Source organism: Centroberyx gerrardi, chromosome 3 (assembly GCF_048128805.1).
Source record: "Centroberyx gerrardi isolate f3 chromosome 3, fCenGer3.hap1.cur.20231027, whole genome shotgun sequence".
Taxonomy (NCBI): Eukaryota; Metazoa; Chordata; class Actinopteri; order Beryciformes; family Berycidae; genus Centroberyx; species Centroberyx gerrardi.
This window is the reverse complement of record NC_135999.1, coordinates 27,205,745-27,229,175: the sequence shown is the minus strand read 5'-3', so window position 1 is coordinate 27,229,175 and position 23,431 is coordinate 27,205,745. Positions and strand designations below refer to the sequence as shown.

General features: G+C 42.3%; 1 protein-coding gene across 1 annotated transcript in view; it reads right to left on the bottom strand.

The window, feature by feature from the left end:
• LOC139923880 (voltage-dependent T-type calcium channel subunit alpha-1I) overlaps positions 1 to 23,431 on the bottom strand; it is a 184,472-nt gene that overhangs the window by 44,504 nt on the left and 116,537 nt on the right. The window contains exons 16-25 of the mRNA XM_078282664.1: positions 21,319 to 21,389; positions 20,545 to 21,055; positions 19,901 to 20,001; positions 16,310 to 16,433; positions 15,546 to 15,614; positions 5,856 to 6,034; positions 3,720 to 3,846; positions 2,078 to 2,203; positions 1,513 to 1,602; positions 127 to 319 (exon numbers count right to left, since the gene is read on the bottom strand). Coding sequence (XP_078138790.1) covers positions 127 to 319; positions 1,513 to 1,602; positions 2,078 to 2,203; positions 3,720 to 3,846; positions 5,856 to 6,034; positions 15,546 to 15,614; positions 16,310 to 16,433; positions 19,901 to 20,001; positions 20,545 to 21,055; positions 21,319 to 21,389 — 1,591 coding nt within the window. The remainder of the gene's footprint in view (positions 1 to 126; positions 320 to 1,512; positions 1,603 to 2,077; positions 2,204 to 3,719; positions 3,847 to 5,855; positions 6,035 to 15,545; positions 15,615 to 16,309; positions 16,434 to 19,900; positions 20,002 to 20,544; positions 21,056 to 21,318; positions 21,390 to 23,431) is intronic.

The window sequence follows — 23,431 nt, the reverse complement described above, 5'->3', positions numbered from 1 at the left end:
CTTCCTCTATCCATCCTGTCCCCTTCCCTCCTCCCTCGTCTGTTTCTCCTCCTCATCTTCTACATCCATCGCTGTCATTTCTCCCACTCCTTCCCCTCTCCTCCCTCTTCCCCCCGACTCTCTTACTCCTCCTCTTCTTCTCCATGCGGCGCTGGCGTTTCTCCTCGCGGCGCCTGGCCTCCTCCACCTCCTGGTGCTGCCGACACTTGTGGAAGTTCTCCACCACCACGCCCACGAACATGTTGAGGACGAAGAAGCTGACGATGAGGAGGAAGGAGATGAAGTAGAGCAGCATCCACGGGTTGTTGTTGATCATCGGCTGAAGGAGAGGGAGAGGAGAGGAAGAGGAAGTTGGGAGAAGAGAGGGGATAGAAGGTGGAGGTAAGAGAAGAGGCGATAAGAGGAGGAGGAGAGGAGAAAGGAAGAGGAAGAACAAACGAGAGGAGAGGAAATCAGAAGACAACATAAGAATATTATGGAGAAGGAGGAATAGGAGGTGAAGGACAATAAAGGGAGGAGAACAAAATGGAGGGAGAGAGAGAAGGCAGACAGAGATAGGTGTGAGTCAGAAAGGATGGAAGAGCGATAGAAGAGAGAGGGAGGAAAAACAAGGGGATGAAGGACAGATGAAGAAAGAAAGAATAATGGGAAATAAAAGGAAGAGAGTGAGGAGAAGGCAGAGAGAGAAGAATGGGCAGAGAGAAAGTTGGAAAAAATCACAAAGGAAAGTGAAAGAAAACAAGGTAATGATGGACAGGCGAAGGGAGAAGTAATGAGAGAGAAAAGGAACAAAGTGAGGAGAAGGCAGAGAGACAGATAAGTGTAAATGATAGAAAAAAGGGAAGAAGGGGCAGAGAGAAAGTTGGAAAATAATCACAACGGAAAGAATGATGGAGAACGGATGTAGAGGGGGTCAGAAAGGATGGCAGCGGGATGGAAGGATAGACGGGAGAAAACGACAAGTGTGAAGAATAGAGAGGGATGATTGGGCATGGAGAGTTATTGGAGGCAGTCATTACAAAAAAAATCTAGTTCAGGTGCAATAAAACCGGAGATGAGAGTCAGATTTTCAATTTGGGGGAGTGTTGAGCGCTGAAAGCGTGGGGTGGGGTGGGAATGGGACGAGTCAGTCAGAGGCATGTTGGACAGTGGCGGGGCTTCTCCCTGAGGGGGGACAAAAACTGACTCATCCAACATAATGTCCTCTCTCCCTAATAGATTCCCTAATCGATTTTCAAATAAAGCCAATTCTAAAGGGACTCAGTTCGCTTTAAAGCCCATTCAGGAGGCTATTTTGCATTGTGTAATCTGACATGTGTGTAATGTGTGTGTGTGTGTGTGTGTGTGTGTAGTTGAGTGAAGGGGAGGGGGGGTGATAACACTCATTTTGATTCAATATTTGAATCCGGAGTAAATTAGAATTTAATTCACTGGATGCAAATACAGTGTTTAACGTGTGTGTGGATCAGTGTTGGGTATGTGTGTGTGTGTGTGTGTGTGTGTGTGTGTTACCTGCTGGTCTATCCCCACAGCATCCAGTCCATGGTACATGATGTTGACCCAGCCGTCTTTGGAGGCCAGCACAAACAGGGACATCAGAGCCTGGAAATAAGGTGCGCACACACACACACACATACACACACACACATGCACACACACACACACACACACACACACATGTTTTTTGCATGTACATCTAAGTAAAATAGCATGAAGTGTATTTTTTTAGGAGCATTTATAATAGTCTACCATCTATCATGTATTTTCCCGTTGCACTGTACATGAGGTCCTGTTGGTGATGTACCATGTGTGTATGTAATGCCAACAATGTCAGTAGTGTCTTTCCAACCAAACACATTCCTGTAAAGGTCCTGTACTTCATTTTCATTCAGGGGATTCAATTCTGTCCTGTATTTTGAGTGAGATAACCATGATTTTCTAACTATTATTATTTTAACCTATCTATTTTGCACCAATTTTAGAAGATACTTTGTGTATATGCTGCATATCCAGGATTAGTATGCTCAAAACGAGCCAGACTGGATGTTGGGAATGTGTTTTCTTCTCTCAGACGTACCTGTCCGAGGTTGTCGAAGTTGTATTTGTGGTGAACCCATCGATAGTTGGCTGCCAGGCAGTCGGATCTGTTGGTGATGTTCTTCACATCCAAACCCACACAGTAGTAGAACTTCCCTTTGAAGAGCTGGAGAGGCAACCACACACACACACACACACACACACACACACACACACACAATGAGAAACACACAATGATTCCATATTTTGATGAAAACATAACAACACTTGTGTACATATCCACTTTTTCCACTTTGCTTTTGAAGTTATTTCATAATTAGCGATGAATGTGTGTTAACCACTGTGCAGATGGAGCCAAAGTGAAGACTCAGACAGCACTGGATATCAACCGTATGGTTTCCCTCCCGAGAAAATATGTTTTTAATGATCAATCATATCCAACACATCAAAGAGGGGAGTGAGTAAACTATTGCATACCGATGGACGCAGAGAGAATAATAACGTGAAATGATGTAGAGAAGAGAAGGGTGGGATTGACAACTGAATGCAAAAGAAGAAACAGTGTTGAATTTATGAAATAAACTGGGCAAAACAAGTCCGTCATCATGTTTGCAACTTTAATGAGCTCAGCTCTCACCAGAAAAAAATAAAAAATAGAAATCACATGGCTATGTAGTATAGATATTGTAGATATTGAATTGTTGCAGCATTTAGGACACAGCTTGTTACGGACCGTTTCTGACAACACAGTAAAGGAAGAATCTTTTTTTTTTCATTTGTTTTTCACAGAGTTTTGATCTATTGATTTAAAATGTATTCCATCTAGCTGTCAATGGAAAGTTTGCTTGATTGAATGCTACTTAACACAAAGACAGAAGATGTTTTGAGATTCGGGCCCACAATGTTTTCTTTTTCTTTTATAATTAATTCTTTGTAGCTAATTTTTGTCAGTATTTTATAAGAATTAAAAATATAACAGATGTATACTAACAACCCAGTTCTTCTTCTATTTATTCTAAACCAATCACTGTTGCTGCTGCCGGAAACAGATGAAAACTCATAGATGAAACCAGCTCCCCAATTTTAGAACTTAGCAACTACCTGCTGTGTGCTGTTGTTCATTATCAAATGAATTGTTCCATGTAAATGACCAGGCCACATACAGCTAATAGTCATGTCTTTCTGTCACACCTTTAGTGATTTCCCCCTAACTCAGGAGCATCTTTAAGAAAGTTCTGGGTACTAAAAAGTCATTTTCTGTTAGTATTTTTTTCTTTTTGGTTGGGGTTGAGTGTTGATCAGGAGGTAGAGAGAGATAAGGAACTCTTATCCCACTCCTACATATACCCCTTTGTTCCCAAAAAATGTCACACGTTGGGTTACATTTGTCTCGTTAGACCCTCTCCAGTGTTTTATGTTCCACTGTTTGGTTTTAGTTTTTAGTTTGGACGAAAGTTAAGACGGTGAGAAGCATATTTCTGCTGCAAAAAGTGTATTTTGAGTCTAGTTCTCATTATGTAAAAAAAAAACCTTAATGGGGCCATGGTGAACATGGGGTCACAGTGTTGGGTCATATTTGCAATGGCCTGACCCTCTCCGGTCCAATTAAAAATACTGCAGAGAATCTTCATGAATAGTTAAAGGCTTGTGAGATCCCCTGATTTACAAAAAAAAAAGTTTACCTGAACTCCAAGGATGCCAAAGATTATGAAGAAAGCGCAGCAGATGAGAACGATGTTGCCGATGGGCTTGAGGGACGTGATGAGGGTCTCTACTACCAGCTTCAGACCTGGAGCCCTGCTGATCACCCTGGAGGAGAGAGGGTGAGAGAGAGAGAGAGAGAGAGAGGGGGGGGGGGGGGAGGGGGGAGAGAGAGAGGGAGGGGGAGAGAGGGGGAGAGAGAGGGGGGAGGAGAGAGAGAGGGGGAGAGAGAGGGGGGAGAGGGGGGGGAGAGAGTCAGCTTGTGGAATTCAAAGTTGAAAAAGTTTAAAAATTCAAACTTTTAGACCTACTTTGATAAAAAGAAATGTGTATCATCATCATCATCATCATCATCATCATCATCATCAACAACAACAACAGTGAGAATCAAAAGAAATCAACAAGAAAGACGACTGCCTATTTCAATTTGATGCCACAGGCGGTTCTGAGTAACATCTATTTCCCCCTGTAAGAACTTCAACTTTAATTGGAGTTTGAAGTGCATGTAACAACATGGATTCGACACGCTGTGTAATAATAACAGAACAAGTACAGATTCTGTACAGCCCCACAGTGCATTCCTGGCAAAGACATACTGTATAGACCTAATTAATTATCACTTCATTTGACTCTGATCTCAGCTCTCTGGCTCCCTAGATGATCAGCTGCCTTCATCTTCTGTATCTTATAGCACATTTTATACATAGCGTACTTATAGAACATGTGATTTATTATAAAATGCCAGAGTATGAGTTGCCTTAAGCTCATGAAAACAGGTAGTTATATACAGTATATATATATATACACTCACTGAGCAGTTTATTAGGAACACGGTGTTGCTAATAAAGTGCTCAGTATTAATACTGGGTAGGTATCAGCCAGCAAAGTGACATCCGCCTCCAGGTTGGACGTGTTGTGCATTCTGAGATGCTTTTCTGCTCTCCACAGTAGTAAAGAGGTTATCTGAGTTACTGAAGCCTTTCTGTCAGCTCCAACCAGTCTGGCCATTCTCCTCTGACCTCTCTCATCAACAAGGCGTTTCCGTCCGCAGAACTGCCGCTCACTGGATGTTTTTTGTTTTTCGCACCATTCTGTGTAAACTCTAGAGACTGTTGTGCGTGAAAATCCCAGGAGATCAGCAGTTTCAGAAATACTCAAAGCAGCCCGTCTGGCACCAACAGCCATGCCACGGTCAAAGTCACTGAGATCACATTTTTTCCCCATTCTGATGCTTGATGTGAACATGAACTGAAGCTGCTGACCTGTACCTGCATGATCTTATGCATTGCACTGCTGCCACATGATTGGCTGACTGGATAATTGCATGAGTAAGCAGGTGTACAGGTGTTCCTAATAAAGTGCTCGGTGAGTGTATATACACAGTATATATGTATATAGCCATTTTCAATCTGGACCTATGATTTCTCATCGTACCTGACCAAAATCTCGTAAATTGCTTGACGATAGAGCTACTTGCATCTTGTTTACCTGGGTGTGTGGGAATACAGTCCTATAGGGCCAGTGGACACTCCAAAAAACAACCACAAAAGTACACAAAGCATGTCTTCTTCAACATACTGACACTCATTTTCTAATGAGACATTCAATTTTGAGTTTATCCATGACCTGACATCACTTGATACCACAGTGGCAAGTTTCTTTTACATATTTTTGTCGGCATGTCTCATTATAGAGCCAGCAATCAATATTTCGAAAAAAGACATGCTTTGGGTGCTTTTGGAGTTGATTTTTGGAGCGTCCTTTAGCCCTATAGGACTGAAGAGCTGTACCTTGGGAAGTAAGAAGTAAGCACCTCTATAGTGAAGCAACTTTGGTCAAAATCAATCAGTATGATGTAAAAAGATGGGGAAATAGTGTCCATTTCAAAAATGGCCGCAGTTATGCTTTACATTTTCACAATAGTTCAACTTCTGCTTTCTTTTCACACAATGCTCAATAAACAACAGGCATGATTTGTAGAAAATGATTTTCTGTACACCATGAAGAAGTTTGTTGACGGCCAAATATGGAGGAGTGAAGTGTCTGATTGACCTGAATTTGGTCTCTTAACAACTATGTCACTTTGGCCACAGCTCAACACAGTCAGTCCTCCTCACCTGAGGGGGCGCAGTGTCCTGAGCAGCCTGAGAACGCGCAGCACCCCCAGGATCTTAGCCCCGCCCGCCATGGACACCACAATGTCAATCAGAGACACGAAGACCAGGAAGCCGTCCAGGATGTTCCAGCTGCTCCTCAGATAGGCCCGCTCCCCCAGGTACAGACCCATGGACACCACCTGCAGAGATGGAGGGAGAGACACGCTAAATCCCACACAGGTAACACAACAGTGGTCAAATCCAGACACATGCTCTTTGATATTCAAATTTCATATTTATCTTCTCAAATATGTGTGATTTCATGTCAGTTGCCTTTTGGCTGGAAACTTAAAAAAAAGAAAAAAAAAGAGGGCTAAAAGACGGCATCAAAGACTGTGTGTCTGGATTTGGCCTGTATTTCCATGAGACAGATGAAAGGAGAGGAGAGGAGGAAAAAGGAGAGGAGAGGAAAGGAGAGGAGAGGAGAGGAGAGGAAAGCAGAGGAGAGGAGAGGAGAGGAGAATAGAGGAGAGGAGAGGAGAGAGATACTAAATCTAAAACAGGAAGATTTCCAACACAGAAAGATTAAAGTAAAGAATACCAGAGGAGGACAGGATAGAGAATGAGAGGAGAGGAAGGTGAATGAGGAAGAGAGGTGTTCAATCCAAAGGAGAAAGAGGAGAGGTGGGGAGGAGAGGGGAGGAGAGGAGAGGAAATAGCTCCTGAATTCCAAGATGTGAAGGTAGATTTTCAAGAAAGATAAAGGGAAAGATGAGGAGAGGTGAGAAGAGAGGAAGTGAGGAGAGGAGATGAAAGGAGAGGAGGGGAAATGAGATAAGGGGAAAGGAGAGATGAATAAAAGGAAAGAAAGCCTGTCCCTCATGCTACAGGAAGACTCTTTGGAACGATGAGAACTCTTGACCTTTAGGGTGCTTTCTTGTTAAATCTGGGAAAACGAAGGGCTTCTCCTACAGCAAAATCCACTCTAGATGCACAAACCTGAGCCTGTGTGAATACACACTGTTGGGATTACAGATGGGCATCGCATTTTATACCAATTTTAGGTTTTGTATCAAATTGTAAGGCATCATAAGGTATTGAAGTGTATTGAAAAGCTTCAAAATCTTGGATTCTTAAAATGAGAACTGAGGTATTCTTGCTTATTTGTACTGATGCAATCCATTGAGAATGGTTTGATAATATTTAGAAAAGCAGAACAAATGTGCATGTACAAATCCGGCACAGAAAATAATTTATTCTATTGCATAATGAAGAATGCTTTCATGTAACAAAAGAAAGCAAAAAGAAACATTTCGATTTAGAGCCACTATCAAATTTGTAAGTATTGGAATCAGTGTTTAAAAATTCCCTACCATACCCAGCACTAATGTTGCTTGACCCAAAACGTCTGGGGACTTTCTTTAAAGTTGCCCCACAGCAGTGGCGTCACAATTGAGGAGGCCAGAGTTATGATTGTCTGATTTCTTTCCGTCAGGAAATGTCAACAGGTGTGAACATAAAAGCTGATTCCATTTGTAAAAGTTTATGTAGACTGTGTGGGCAGAACTTGAAAATAAATGTCACTTTACAACATGTAAAAAATCTTTTTAAAAGTAACAGACAACCTGCTTGGCTTTCAAAGCTTGCTCATGGCTGCATCCACTGCTTGGTCCAAACCATGGGCATCAAGATTTAGCAGAGACGGGACGATATATCGAAATTCACTATATTGCAATACAAAAATGTGACAATACGTATCGTTGGAGAAAAATGAATCGCAATATTAGCTCCATTTTATTCTGCTGTAGTAATCACAAATGAGACGCTTGACCACCACAATTTCACAAGCTCTTCATTTAAATTATATTATTTGCACTTTGTAATGACATTTTAAAATTGTTGTTTACATTCTAGCAAGACAATGCCATCGCTAGAAAGATTTGTGGCTCAGAAATAAAAATAATTCCTACTTTATTGTCATTTAACTTTTATTTATTACATCATATTACGTATTGAATCGTATTGTGAGATAAGCATATCGTCCCATTCCTAATATTTACATTTGTTGTTTACATATGTTGTCGTACATCAGGTAAATTCTGGGATTCTGGGTGCCGACCCTCATTTAAGTGACAAATCTGGCAACCAGTGAAACTTAATGCTCAAAGGCTGAGCGCATTCGGATTAGCGTATTGTTTAGCTCTGTCTCAAGTTTCTAGACCGTCACCTTGCAGCTGCAGCTGGATGGGAGGTCTCACTCACTAGGCTAGACCTGATGGGGATTCAACCATAGAAAGGGAGGAGGAGAATAGTCTAGGAGGCGAGGAGGAGAGGGAGGAGTAGGAGAGATCAACAATTTTGTGGAAACTGTGAGACAGACATCAGCTGGAGAAATGAAAGGTGAGAGTTACGGGAGGAGGGGAAAGGCAGAAGAGGTCGAAAAAGAAAACAGAAAGTTCAAAAAGTGAGCTCAGTTGGTGAGGTTGGAGGGAAAGTTGCCTGGCCGATGTTTGTGTGCCAGATGTTGTAGTGCATTTTTCCTGCATACATCATTTTGTTCTGTCCTCTGAAGATGGGACACATTTTTTTTGATTTTTTGACAAAGTGTGCCATTACTTAAAATTAAAATGATGCATATTTGTAAGCTCATCTTTGATTTTTTTCACTAGATGTTTGTGATCGACATCATTCGACACCTGCCAAGCGCTTTCGTGGCAATAACACCTCCCTGTGTCTGTCATGTCGAAACAGTACATGCCAAGATATATCAGTTTCCTCTGCCTTGCCTTGCAGAAAATGCCACTGGAGACATACGCAGAAAGATGGAAAGCACTGGAAGGGGGAGGAGTGGCGGTATGGTGGGGGGAGGGGGGGGGGGGGGGGGGTACTAAGCATGATGGAGCAAGAGGGTGAGTAACGTTACTACATGACTCTCCAGGGCGAGACAACATGTGTGCGTTTGTGTGTGTTTTGTTTTTGTAAGTGCATGGAGCATGTGTGTATGTGCATTTGGCTGCACGTGTGTGTGTGTAGAAAAGAGAGTATTTAAAACAGAGAGTGTAACAGGTCCCTTATAGGCTCCCATAGAGACTGAGTTTGCCCTATGTTTGTGCCAGCGCGGATGAAATGCGGTGACCTTGTTCCAGTGAAGTGGTAAATTCAATGGTTTTTGTCCCGCCTGCGCCCGGTTGGGAATTTTGTGGCTCGTTATGACATTGCTTGTACCCCATATGGGCAGGGGAGCACACTAGAGAGGCGCAGTGCAATTTTGGCATCAAAAATTACACCTGTGCCTCAAGGTTATTATAGTTTTGCATTTTTCATTAGTTTTTATTTTTATTTCGTTTTGACTTTTTGCTTTCAATTTCAGTTTAGTTTTAATTACTTTTTAAAGCGGGTTTGCTAGTTTAGTTTTTAGTTTTTGAAAATGCTTAGTTTTAGTTTAGTTTTTATTAGTTTCAGTGTTAGTTTTAGTCTTTTTTTGTAATATGGGGCGAGATTCAAAAAGGTAAAAAAAAATGAAAAAGAAAAAAAATTGAAAGATAGATTTCATATCCACCCAAAATACTAGGCTTATGTATGAAATAAATTGACAAAGACGAAAACTAAAGACATTTTCTCTATAATTTTACTTTATTTTAGTTTTGTAAACACACAATACAGTTTCAGTTAGTTATCGTTTTTTTGTAAAGCCTCGTTTTTATTTTTATTTCAGTTAAAGAAAATGTTTTTTCACACCTAGTTTTCGTTATTTCGTTAGTTTTCGTTAACGATAATAACCTTGCTGTGCCTCTGCCTCCTCAGACCACGACTTAGAGTGAGCGCTGGTGTTCTGTGATATTTCCGTGGCTTAAGTTAGCAAAGATGCACCGACATAGACCCTCCGAAATCACACAACCTCTTTATGTATGCTTGCCTGTGTCACTTTGATAGACATGTTTACATTTTCACACCATTTAGACATGTTAGTAGTAGACATGTTTACATACATCGAAAATGCGATTATAATGCAATTTAGGCACTAATGCAACTAAGGCACTCATGCAAGCTAAGCAGTCTGTCCTGGGCTAGATGAAGAGGTGATTCTTACCAATATCTGTCATTCACAACTGCTTGCATTTTATTGTACTACAAAGTTAGTTGTAACTGCGTAAGTGGTTATTGTGTGAATCATTGTCTTCATAAAAATGTGTTTATTTGAAGAACAGTTAACTCGTCTTTACAGTCTGACATAAATCTTTACGACCAAAATTTCAAGCAGACATCCTAGTCAATATTATCAGATGTAAGTTGCATGAAGAAAGGTTCTTTTAAGGAAAACAAAAGTTAGCTAACTGGCAAACTTGAATGATGAAGGAACTCCGGTCAAACACAACAACAGACACCAGATGCCATGCATAGGATACCCTGGGAGCGGTGGAGGGAGAGAGACAGAACAAAAGGGAGAGATGAAGGAAAAGAGAGAGAGAGAGAGAGAGAGAGAGAGAGAGAGAGAGAGAGAGAGAGAGCAGCCTGAGAACATCTTAACAAGTCATTTAGAATATCCGAAAATCTTAATTTTCTTAAAATAAGTGAAAAAAATCAATGACGTTAGATAATTTCACTTGTTTCCAATGCAAATCAATTTGTTTCAAGTATTTTGTAGAATCAAGAGTCATTTTCTTGATAGTAGTGCAGTGATCTGCCTTATCCTGACTAGTTTCAACATACTGACACTAATTTCTAGAAAACTGCATTGGAAACAAGTGGAGTTATCTCTCCTCATTGGCAGAATTTCTCTCTTGGTTTAAGAAAAATAAGATTTGAAGCCTGAATATCAGACTAAATGACTAAATGACTAAGACGGACGTTTTTTGCAGTGCAGCAAGATAAGAGAGGGAGGGAGGGAGGGAGGGGAAGAGATGGAGAGAGAGACCTACTGTAAGTACCAGAAAACTGAAACTGTCAGTTGGAACACTCCTGCTTTTTAGAGCAAACATCCTATCAACCTTGTTTTGTCAGCTCACACGGTCCAAAACACTCTCTGTGAAAACGTTTCATCTGTCCTCGCTGGCTGGATCCGCTCAGCAGCAAGCCACTGTCACATCCTGTACCACAAGTCTTTTGTCTTGTTTGACAGACTAGATAGCGAGTTATAATACATGTGTTGTGAATAGGAGCCTGCTATATTGAAGCCCCCTTTGGGACCGATGGAAAGCTGTGGGGCCTCTATTAGGCAGATCAAACGCTGCTGTGATAAAACAGGATGCGTGGGAAATGTATACCAGGTGGAAGCTAGCAAGTGTGTTCAAAGCCTGCTCATCTCCTCTCAGCGATGTACAGCCACACCGCCGCTTGTCCGAGCGCGTCACATTAAATTCAGATTACATCCCGACTCCATTTGCAGTCCACAGATTCAGCAGAAAATATGGCGATGGTTACACTTGTCGCTTCAGTGTAATCTGATGTTTAAGATTGTTTTTTATGAGATTTAATCGCCGTGGATCAACACTTGACCTGAAAATGCCGTTTTTGCATCTCCCATGGCTGTATTTATTTAAATCTGTGTCCACATTACTTTTTCACACTTTTCCTCCCCATCTCTTTACAATACTCAAAAAGCCATTGTAGCTGGATTGCTTCCATACTATTTTGCATTCAGATCACGAGTCTGAACACTTCAGTATTTATTATCAAACGACAGACGCAAATGTGACAAAAATCTGGTGTTTGCGCATCCAGATTTGTCCTGGCATGATTGAATGATAAAAATCACATTTAAATGATGGTTGCCTATGTTTTAAGGAAATCAGTATCTGATATGATACTGTATGTCTGTTTGTTAATATTATTAGAAGTGTGGGGATTTTATCATAACTCTTTTGCTATGAACATGTTTACCAAAAGTCAGTAATAATTAACATTTTTATATCACATTAAGTAAGTGTGTGTCTGGTGACTCAGTCTGCTCCTCCTACAGCTCCACACATTCACACCTGGGAGCTGCCCAGTACAACCACAAACTTCTACTGTTGACCACTGAGCGGCTCCACTGGAGTGTCGTGCTCAAGGGCACGTTATTCATTTTCCCAGTCCAGATTTTCCCAGTCCAGAGATTCAAACTGGCAGGTTTCTGGTTCTAACCTTTAGGCTACTGTTGCCCACAAAAACTATGATTTTGAATGAATTTTACTGAATGAGAATTAGGAGTTTTAACAGGAGGAGCTCTGACCAGCTAACATCAGCTGTAACGCTTTTGGAATACATTACAATAAATCACATTGATTGTCTCTGTACTCTGTCCTCTGTAGGCAATGAATCATGGGAGAGTCACACAGAGAGAGAGAGAGAGTTTGGCCCGGTCATGGCTCAAAACAGTTGTTCATGAATGCTACTTACACCTGGAAAACAAGAACTCAGAATTCATTATATTTCTTCTGGCTCCTAAGTTTCTAACTTCTGCTCTAAAAGTTTCAGCAAATGTTGTGCAGCAGTTTTGGAGGAAAAAAAAATGACGCTTTCATGGCGATATCTTGCACACATGCCTTCACACAACTCATTTCTGTGTGCATTGTGTTCAGTGTTTCCTCTGGTCCTCTGTTTCCTTAGCAAGGAAATTACCATCACTGCTAGAGAAAATTCTTACTTACTATCATCTAAACTAAAATATCTGTAGGCCAAATGTTTAGAAGTAATGATTTTATTATGATTAAAAACATTTTTAGCACTACAACCTCAACCTGAAATATAACTTAGACCCAAACAGCGACTGATATGGGACAAAACTAGAATTATACCCCCAAGCACCACAGCTGCATAAATTTACAGAGGAAACACTGGTGTTGGTGCTATCTCTGCTCTGCAAGTGTAACCTCACAGATTTTTCTGCTGGTGACATATCCACATATTAAAAGCTACAACATGCAAATATACTCTCACCTCAGCCTCAGGCAACAGATGCTGTTTTAAGGTAGACAGCTCATCAAGGTCAGTGACAGGTGTCGGGAGGGAAATTGTCTAAATGAGGGGGAGGAGGGCGGGACTGATAATACACTTTCTGCCTCAAGGCAAAACGTCGCGTATTGTAGCTTTAAATTCGCTCTTTTGACACTGATGGCAGAGAAGTTAGTACATCAGTATGAAACTCAGTCAGTCTGTCAGGCTCTTACAGCTCGTAATAGGCTGATCAATTACAGCATGGAACAGGCACAGAGTGACAAGAAGCAGTCAACTCTAGACAAGACAAGACAAGGGTGTGTGTGTGTGAGTGTGTGTGTGTGTGAACAGGAGATGAGAGCGGACAGGCTCAGTGATGGAGTGTGTCTCAGAGAGGAAACTCTCAGTCTAATTAATGTGGTTGTTTAATTAGTGCTCCTCAGAGAGGGATCAGACTGGCCGGCCTGGAACGACAGATTCAGCACATAGAGAGGGGAAGGAGAGAGAGAGAGAGAGAGAGAGGGATGATAGAGCGGGAGAGGGAGGATGGAGGGAGGGAGGGTGAGATTTAGGGAGGAATAAATAGTAATATTTCACTCTATTGAAAGAAATATGAGAAAACAAACAGCACTGCGGGAGATGATTATCATAACAGAAAAGTTATTGTTTTGCAAAAAGAAAACTTTTAACAACATAGTTTACATTATCCAATCACAGCCATGCATTTACCCTTGTAGACTAGGAAACACAAATGCTTATCATTAAAGAAATAACAAAGATAAAAAATAACATTTACATATAAAGTGCAGTGTCTGTTTGTCCAGCTTGACAATGTTCTCAAAACAGCAGACAGCTCCCAGATCCACAGATCAGTGGCTGAAAATCATTTGACACTTAAGTCAGTGAGTAATTGACTAAATTGAATCAATACAATATGATCAAAATTGGACTAAATTTAAAGGACATCTGAGACTATAAAAGACTATGAATAAATTTTAAATGGTGTGAAAATGTACGCTGGAGGGAAGTGTATCGTCAGCCTTGGAGGAAGGTGAAGGCATCGATTGGCTTTATGAACGCCTGGCTGTATCAAAGCTGCAGTCAGGAAGATGAACAGCAGGAGGACTCATAGCATTAGAGTCTCTTGATAAGAGGACAGATAAAGCACAAAGAGGAGTTTCTAAAGCTTATAAAGTTTAAGATGCTTTTCTGTTTATTGTTGCTTCCATTGTATACATCATACAACTGTATTTTCTCGTTGGGATACTTTTTATAAGCCCACTTTTCTCTTTGTTTGGTCTTTATTGTTCTTTTTTTATGGTGCAAATAAATAAAACCTACAAACCTAAATGCTAAGTGCAGCATTCTTAAACACCAATGTAGCACTGTGAAATTAATTGCGATACCTTGGTGGGATTACTGTAAATAAATGAGACTGTAACGTACGACTACAGCTGACAGAGAAAGGAGCTTAATGCAAATCAGTGGAAGAGCTGATGTTAACAAGGCTGGCACTATGAAGATTAATGTTGATTCATTCTGAGTTTGTGCCAGATTGTTTAACAATAAGAGAAATGCTGCTGCTTCATTATGGATTAATTGTAAGCGTCAGACCTCTGGCCCCACAGACTGAAGGGAAGAGGGTGGGAGGGAGGGCTAGATGAATTCATACCTATTAGAGATAAGAAAATGAGCGGCAGGGGACAGCGGGAACTTCATTTGAGTGTGAAGGGCAAGGAGAGATAAAAAAACAGAGCTGGATTGATTCAATCAGAAAAGGGGAGAGAAAAGAGGAGTAAGATAAGAGACAGATAAACAAATGAATACCGCAGAGATGAAGGAAAGGGAAGAAAGACTGAAAGAAATTACAGAACAAGAAAATGAAGATGCGGGAAGGGATTTGCAGACGTAGAAGAAAAAAAAGAACAAACCAGGCTTCAGGCTAAGTTCAAGCGGAGGCCAGATGCATATACATACACATGTGTACTGTACACCTCCACAGCGCTCAGCTCATCTACATATCATTGTGCTACATGTGTCTTCATTATCCCTGGTCATGAATAAATCACTATAGGGTTTCTACCATTGCAGGAAAACGCCTGGAGACAGAAGGGCCTCAATAATGGATGAAACCCTGGACTTCTGGACTCAAGATTAGTGGATTAAAAAGAAAGAGAGTATGTGAATGCATGTGCATGAGTGTGAGTGTGTGTGTGTGTGTGTGTGTGTGTGTGTGTGTGTGTGTGTGTGTTTATCGATGGAAGGTCCAAGACTAGCTAAAGGCCAGCTGAAGAGAGATAGCCTTCTAATTAACTTCATTATCTGGCTGCCCATCGCTAATGGGACATGTGCAACTGATTAAGGCGAGTTGTCAAGAAAAGAGGAGATGGGAGGAAGGAGGAGGTGAGGAAAGAGGAGGAGATGAGCAAAAAGAGGAGTTGAGGAGATGAAAGGAGAGGAGAGGAGAGAAGAGGGAAAAGGAGGCGAGGAGATAAGAGGGAAGAGGAGGCGAGGAGAGCAGAGGAGAGGGGAGGGGAGGAGGAAAAGGGACGTGGGGAAGAAAGAAGAGAGGTGAGGGGAGGAAACAGGAGAAGAGAGAGGAGACAAGGTGAAGAGAAGAGAAAAGAGGAGGCAAGGAAAGGAGAGGAGAGAGCAGGTGAAGACAGGAGAGGAAAGAGGAGGTAAAGCGAGGAGAGAAGAAAGCATATGACGAGAAGAGAAGAGGAGGTAAAGAAAGGAGAGGAAAAGAGAGTTAAGGAGGTAAAGAGAGGAGAAGAAAGGAGGAGGGCTTTTTACCTTGACAGTCATCTCAGCAACAAAGATGGCGGTAAATATGTAGTTGGAAATGGTGAGGAACAGTCTTTCCTGCAACAAAAGGAGACAGAGGAAAAGACATAAACAGAGATAAAGGGAAGGAGAGAAAAAGGAATAAAGTGTGAGGGAGGAGAGGGAGAGAGACAAATAAGAAACAGAAAGAAATGGAAGGATAAGGAAGAGACAGAGCAAAGAAAGAGGATTAAAGAAACAGAGACAGGAGCGCAGCCTGGGAAGGAAAGATATTGAGGAAGATTGACTGCACTTGGCTTCAATCACAAACTTCTAAGCAATATAGAAAAATTACAGCCCCAAACAGTCCTGTGCTACCTCAAAGGTTCACCAATCAATGGACCTCATTTGTCAATGTTTTCCTATTAAACCATTAAACTTGAATCTCATTGCTAAACCGAATGCCAAATTTTAAAGACTCATTACCCTTTAATTTGAATGGAAAATGCTTTAGATTGCATGCTATGAAAAACGCCATTAAATATTTTGATGCCTCTTGATTGTGTGCCCACTGGTGACCTTTCTTTTGCTTGTTTTTCATTATGATTTCTAATAGAGGGAAAGAAGAAGTATTTTTTAACTAGAGGTTAAACACAGTATTTCAACTTTTAGCTAAACAGCACTGTGCTTCAAACACATTTTCAACATATGTCTCAAGCCACAGCAGTAATCATGACCAGTGCCTCCTCCAAGCGCCCGGTAGCTACAGGTGACGTAGAGAAACATCATCTTACCAGGCTGCCTTGCAGGATCTTTGGCCTCTCCAGGGCCACTGTGATGCAGTTGAGAAAGATGAAGACCAAAACCACGTAGTCAAAGAGCTTATGGGCAATAATGGACTGACAGAGCAACCTGAACCTGACAGAGAGAGAGAGAGAGAGAGAGGGCGTGAAGAAGGAGGAGGAAGATAGGAGAGGAAGGGAAGGAGTAAAAGGAGGAGAGAGAGAGAGAGGAAAGAGGATTAAATAGAAATGTGTTCAACTGTGCATGTGTACATGTGTAATAGGTGTTCGTACTTGCTGGTGGTCCTAACCGCACCGAGATGCCTGAAAATGCAGATCTCAGTCCTGTTCCAAACAAGAGTGTGGTTCTTTAGGAGTGAGATCCGAACCAACCACAGGAAACGACCCCAAAATCCAAACCAATTTATGGGAAGAACGAGACATATTTTTACATCTGATAGTCAGCTCATGCTGGGGGAGCCTAGCAGAACAAAACGAATCAAGAGCATACTTGGAGAGCACAGACAAGTCCATCATGCTTAGCTGAAGTTACAGGAACTGGAATCAGATTTGTTTTGACTCGCCGACTGCCAAAATCTCTAACCCCGTGGGACGATAGGTTACCAGAACTCCAGTAAACGAGCTACTAGTGAGTCCATGTGACTTTTGTTACAAGCCCTGGTTTGCTTGTATTTGGGCAGTGTGAACCTAAACTAAACGCAAAAATGCAATAAACCTTTCTAGTATGGTGCAAACCAAAGAAAATGATCTGTAGGCATGATTGCACCATAACATTGTAGTGGACTTTGCTTGGTTTTTATTACATATTTTATTACACATATGTGTATCAGCCAAGTATGTGAATGTGACACAGCAGACAAGCAGACAATATCTCTAAATAGACTGTACCGTCCAGAGAAACCTTCAGTGTTGCTGTGAAATCCTCAATCCCACAGCCAATAAAGACAGTAAGCAGCTCCTGAGCAGAGGCCTCACACATCTCATCTCCTCATCGCATCTGCGGGCTTTAAAAGGAACAAAATAAACCCACTCCTGCACCTGCGCTCTGGGCGAGGAAATCAATGCGCTAATCTGGCTGCTTTTCCTCCAGACCTGGCAACCCTGTCCCTTCATCTATCGATTCAAATCTGGCAACCCTGTCCCCTGATATTGATCGTGACCAACGGCTGAGCTCGCATCAGCACTTATCCCGCCTGTGACCGAGCTTCTGATGTTAGCTTGTTTCTCGTTTTGTTTGTTTGTCTGCTTCCCTTTGCTTTAATTCTGCTTAGGTACACTTGTTAGTGTACACACACACACACACACACACACACACACACACAGGCACACACACTGGGGCATACACAAGAACAGGCATGTACGCACACATGCTCACAAGCTCTCACACATGCACACACAAAGGCATAAACAAACACACGCATATGCACAATCATCCGAACAAACACGACCACAGATATGGACCAACAAACACACACATACACACTCCAACACACACACACACACACACACACCTCTCTTTGCTTGACAGATGGCACCTGCCCGGGTGCCAAAACACAGCCCAAGGGCCTGGCTTCCCTTAAGTGGCTATCAGCACGCAGGGAATCGAGTGAGTGAGCGAGTGTGTGAGTGAGTGATTTTTCTTTTATGTTGCTTTCACTAGTGTTTTCTACCAGCCGTGAATTGAAGACGGGGGGAAAACAAAGTAACACAGGCAAGCACAGACATAGACACACACACACACACACACACACACACACACACACACACACACACACACACACACAGCATTGCACCCCAAAGTCAATAGCACTGTCTAGAGAAAAAAACATTCTTTTGAGGGAAGACACGGAAACACACAGCAACATCACTTTAACAAGCCATCGGCGAAGCCAGCAGACAGCAGCTCTCTCTGGGTGAACAGACAAATTGTTTGACTGCACTGCAGTCTGTTCTTCTACATTCTCAAGATAGAGCTGGCAACATTCGGCTGCTTTCAGTGCCATTGGTCTTGCTTGCCGAGTCGTCTTTTTCTCCACACTTGGTTTCTCCGCACTTTAGTGCTATGCCAAGAGAGCTGGTAGAAACCGTTTGTCAGGGTAAACCAGTGTAGACGCATCCAGAGACATGCTTAGGGTCTGATCACACCTACGGTTTGTTTTCTTTGGTTCAAACCATAGCATAAAGTTAACTTTGCCGCATGGTTTGTTTAAGTTCATACTGTGCAATAACAAGTGAACCAGGGTTTCTAAACAAAATGTTTTTGGTAACCTGTCATCCTGTCAGGTTAGAGATTTTGATGGAGAGGGTGCTCAGCATGATGGACTTGATGGACTCTTTGTCGTAATTGACCTTCTCTGGTGTTCATACCAGTTAAGAACATATGAAGAAATAGCTGAATATGAGCTTCAATCCAGACTGCAGTTAACTTTTTTATGCTTGGCTTTCTAAGCATGAGGAACTGCTGGCTATCACGTCTCAACATCTGCCTCTTTATACCCATAAAACGTTGCATTTGGGGGTCGTTTCCTGTAGTTGGTTCGGATTGCATTCTCACTCCTAACAAACCACACTGCAGTTTGCTTGGAAGAGAACACAGACCTGCCTTTTCATGAGTCTTGGTGTGGTTATTTTATGCACCTGAGTTCGAATGGCATCATTCTCACCTGCCCAAACAAACCAAACTAGAGGAGTAAACGCCATCCTGAGCTCAAACTGGGAGGGGGTTGATGAGTGTGATCTTATGAGTTAGTGTTGGCCCATGATGCTGAGCCATGTGGGATATAGAGGGTTGATGATGGGAAGCTGAGGGAGGGGGAAAGTTCAAAGGGTTGCTACTAACAGCAGACAATGCTCTTATGTACATACAGTGAAATTAGCATGCCATTATGTTTTTGCTGAATGCTTTTATTCAAGGTGCCTATACAGTACCATGAGTGCATGCATTTTCTGCATGTGTGGCCCCAGTAGGACCCCCTAACCCAGGTAGTGTTAACCATAGAGTTAGACTGATGTATTGGCTGAATAACAGAAAAACAGTCTGTAAAACCGCCAATGACATTTTATTTTCTTTGCACATTTTAGTTATTCATGTCACTGTCCAAAAATGTTTTTTCTAAATAAATTCTTCACTCAAAGTTAAAAATGTATCCCAGAGTTTCCCCTTCCATCAAATAGGTGAGGTGGGTCAGCCTGACTTAAATAATTTAATTAGTGTTGGTTTTAGTGTCCCATGATGCTCTAAATGCTGTTTCAGAGGCTTTTTTTCGCCTTGACAAGAATACAGTGCTGGGGAAAACACTTGAATCCTTGTTTTGGCATACAAATGCTCTCTTTTAAAGATACTGTATATTGGCACAAAATAGCAGCTATTGGCAGCTTCAATACAAAAATATATTTATCGGCACTTGCTTTCAAAAATCCATGTCAGTTGAACCCCAGTTAACGACACGCTCTATGTTGTAATGGAGGACAGAAGCAAGTTTGGGGTCCAAACAGAACTTCCTCCTTTCAACACAATGCTACTGTCCAGTATAGTCTTTAGTGATATAAGATTTAGGGACAGATCTGAAGTTGTCCACTCACTTGTTCTGTGGGGAGAATAGGTAGATGGACCATTGCTCTCTGGTCTCACACCAGTCTGGCTTGTACACCTCCATCATCTTCTGGATACGGAAGCACATACTCTGGAGGGGAGAGGAGGAGGGAGGGGGAGGAGGAGGAGGAGGAGGAGGGTAAAGAAGATGAACAAACAGACTGTTACACCATTTCTCCCCTCAACTTTAACAATGATTCTGGTATCTATTTGGTTTGGGTTTTCAGTGTTATCAGGGCACACTGACATCCTCTGTGAAAGGAAAGTCTTTTTTGATTTAAGTTACTGGAGCCAGAGATACTACTAAGATTTTTGGGGCTTTCTCAACATCACTCATGAAATTCTAGTATCTATTTTGTTTAGATCTCAGTCTTTTTTTTTTAGCATTATCTGAACTGACAGACACTGACACAATATCAGCTTGAGAGGAGATGATCATTCTTTTATAGATTATTTTTTATGGCATTTCTGCTTTATTGGATAGTCACAGTGAAGAGAGACAGGAAGCATGGCAGAGAGAGGGAGAGGGATGACAGGCATGAAGGGTCCTGGGCCAGATATGAACCCAGGACGTCACGGGTACATGGTGTTTTTGGTCTGATCATTCTGTTTTAGTGGATTCCTTCCCACTCACATAATCGGTCTCTTCATCCAGATCGGCTCTGTCCTTGCGGGCGTTGAGCTGGGGGAAGACCTCAGCCAGCAGCTGGGCCTGGGGACCCGGAGCCTTGCCGTTACAGTCCCGGTGGTCCACCCCTCCGCCGCTCCCAGCCCCAGACCCAGACCCCCCGGTGATCGACCCCCCCATCCCGGATCCCCCTCCACTCGTCCTCCTGGGGTCCGGGTGGGCGAGGGGGTGGGTGAGGGGCTGGCCGGCGGCCCGCAGCAGCTCCGGCAGCTCCAGGGAGAGCGCGCGGCGGTCCCTCCTGGCGGCGTAGCGCCTGGAGAACAGCAGAGAAGGCGGGGGGAGGGGGTGCGGGGGCAGGCCATGGTGGGAGTGGGGCTGGTGGGAGAGGAGTGACTCCTGCTCGGCGGAGTAGGTGTAGGAGAGGGGGGAGCGGGTGCTGTGCACGCGGAGGCTGCCCCCCACCAGAGGAGTCCCCCCAACCCCGTAGCTCCTCCGGCCCAGGCTGTTCCAGCTCGATCTGCAGGGCCGGAAAAAACCCACTGATTAACAATACATCAAGGAGGTAATTCAATATTCATGAGCAATTAATAAAGTATCAATAAATAACTAATCAAGACTCCAATCAATTTATTAAGAATTTAGTCTTAGGGTTAATAAGAGCATAAAACAATAGCAAAGGTTTGATATTCCCATGTAGAAGATTAAGGCTTAATGAAGTCATTAAAAATTCATTAAGGCAATAACTGAAATCAATGGCTGAATGTAAATCTATCTGTCTACCTGCGGCTCCATCCAGACTGCGGAGGGTGAGGGCGCCCCCAGTTGTGGTAGGCGGAACTGCGACCATGGCGCTGGAACAGACAAAGCCTCAGGAATTATTGAAGCACTGCACAGACACACACAGCTGGTCCAATATCTGCAGTACAGACACATCAGAGATCAGTGGGCAGAACGTGTAGCAACGCATAAATATATCACTACTGACACTTTTGAAGCTGACATTGTCATTTATGTGAGGTGATAATTCATGAGCCATTAAAAACTTACTATTGTGTAATTTCATGAGGAACCTGCCTTTTCTTCCAATCCTGAAAAACCTTTCACTGATATGTGGCTTTTATTCAACAACAATATTCTATTATTGGACCTTGTGCTTAAAGCATGTTACCCTCTTGGAATGACATCACTCAGTTCTCCTATCCCACAGTGCAACACACACACACACACACACACACACACAGCATTTCGGTTTAGGACAAAATGGGAAATGCTGGGTTTGCTTTGCAACAGGGTGGAATGATGTTTATCCTGACATGCTTTACACTCATAGTCCATTATGTGTAGATATTTGATGTCGTATGTGCAAGTTCCTCAAATGAGAGGTGAGAGACACCATTTTGGAAGGGGTGTAAATGCTTCAACTTTCAAATGAGCGTTGGTGCCATAATTTTAATGTATTCCATCCAGTCCACAGAAAACTGGCAACCTCTCTTAATACAGGGGGTTCAACAGCCAATTCAGACAAAATCTAGTTACCTACACTTATATTTTCTGAGACATTTGGTGCTTGGGAATGGACTCTAGAGTGTTTTGCAATGTATGTGAATGTATATGAACATTAAAAGGAGCTTTGGTCATATAGTTGTACTGTATTTCACTCTTAGAAATGACTGCCTCTCTTAATACACTGCTTTCTTCTGAATCACCAGCAGTGAATTTGCCCTAACCCATTACCCAGACCTATAATATAGCACTACAGTGAATGGGAGGGAGGGCAGTCCCTCACCAACCACTCTGGAAGACTGTGGTTGTACTGGGCAGCAGCCAGATGTGAATTTGTGGATCTGAATGAATGAGAAGCTGGGCCTTGCTGAAAAAGAGAATGCCTTAGGTCAATCTTCTGTGGACAAATACATTAAATAAATAAATGAATATAAAATAGAAAGTTTTATTATCTTTTTTTGCACTGTACCATGCAGGCTGTCAACAAGTGTAATTTTCAAACCCCTGAACGCCGGTTCCACTTAGAGGAACATAACCAGTTGTGTGTGTTTCCGCATGTCTAATCCTCTCAGCGTGATAGGCCTAATTATATGTTTTACCCTTGGAAACGTACATGACGGCAATCAAAGCCTGAGTCGGTGCCATATACCGGTGGATGTACGCATCAGTCTCTATAGAAACTGCAGTGAAGCGTGCATGCTAACTGTTAAACGCCACCTAGTTCTATACAGAAAGAGACTGTGGATCACTCACATGGAACATAGTGTGTGTGTGTGTGTGTGTGTGTGTGTGTGTGTGTGTGTGTGTGTGTGTGTGTGTGTGCTCTAGACATCATGAATTAATGTCAAGACAATTTGTTCCACGCTATATGGCATAAGCCACAGACAACTGCTGGCACTAATTTACACTATGGCTCACTGTATATTCTGCAGTCGTTGCTGCCAACCAAATCTACTACAACTTTCTCCTATATAAAACGAGAATGAATGCTAATGGATATATCAAAATATAATTACATCAGACCATAAAAAGGGTTCACTCTCTATTACGCATATTATTGTCATGCAATATATTGATAAAAAAAGTCATAATATGCGTCACAGAGCTGAAAAAATAGATGAATGTGATGCGAGGTTTAACTAAAGTGTGATATGACTAATAGATATATGAATTCAACCCTTTAGTGTCTTTCAATACCATCAGTGCATAAATTTTTAGCACGAATGGCCTGTGTTGAACTGAACGCCATGATGTAATGCCTTTCTCTGCCAGTGTTAGTGCCTTGCTCTATCCACTGAACCACAACTGGCCAGACACTGTTGTGAGTTGTTGAGTGTATCATTACCTCTACACTCTATACACAAATCCGGCGACTGATTTATGTGTTTCG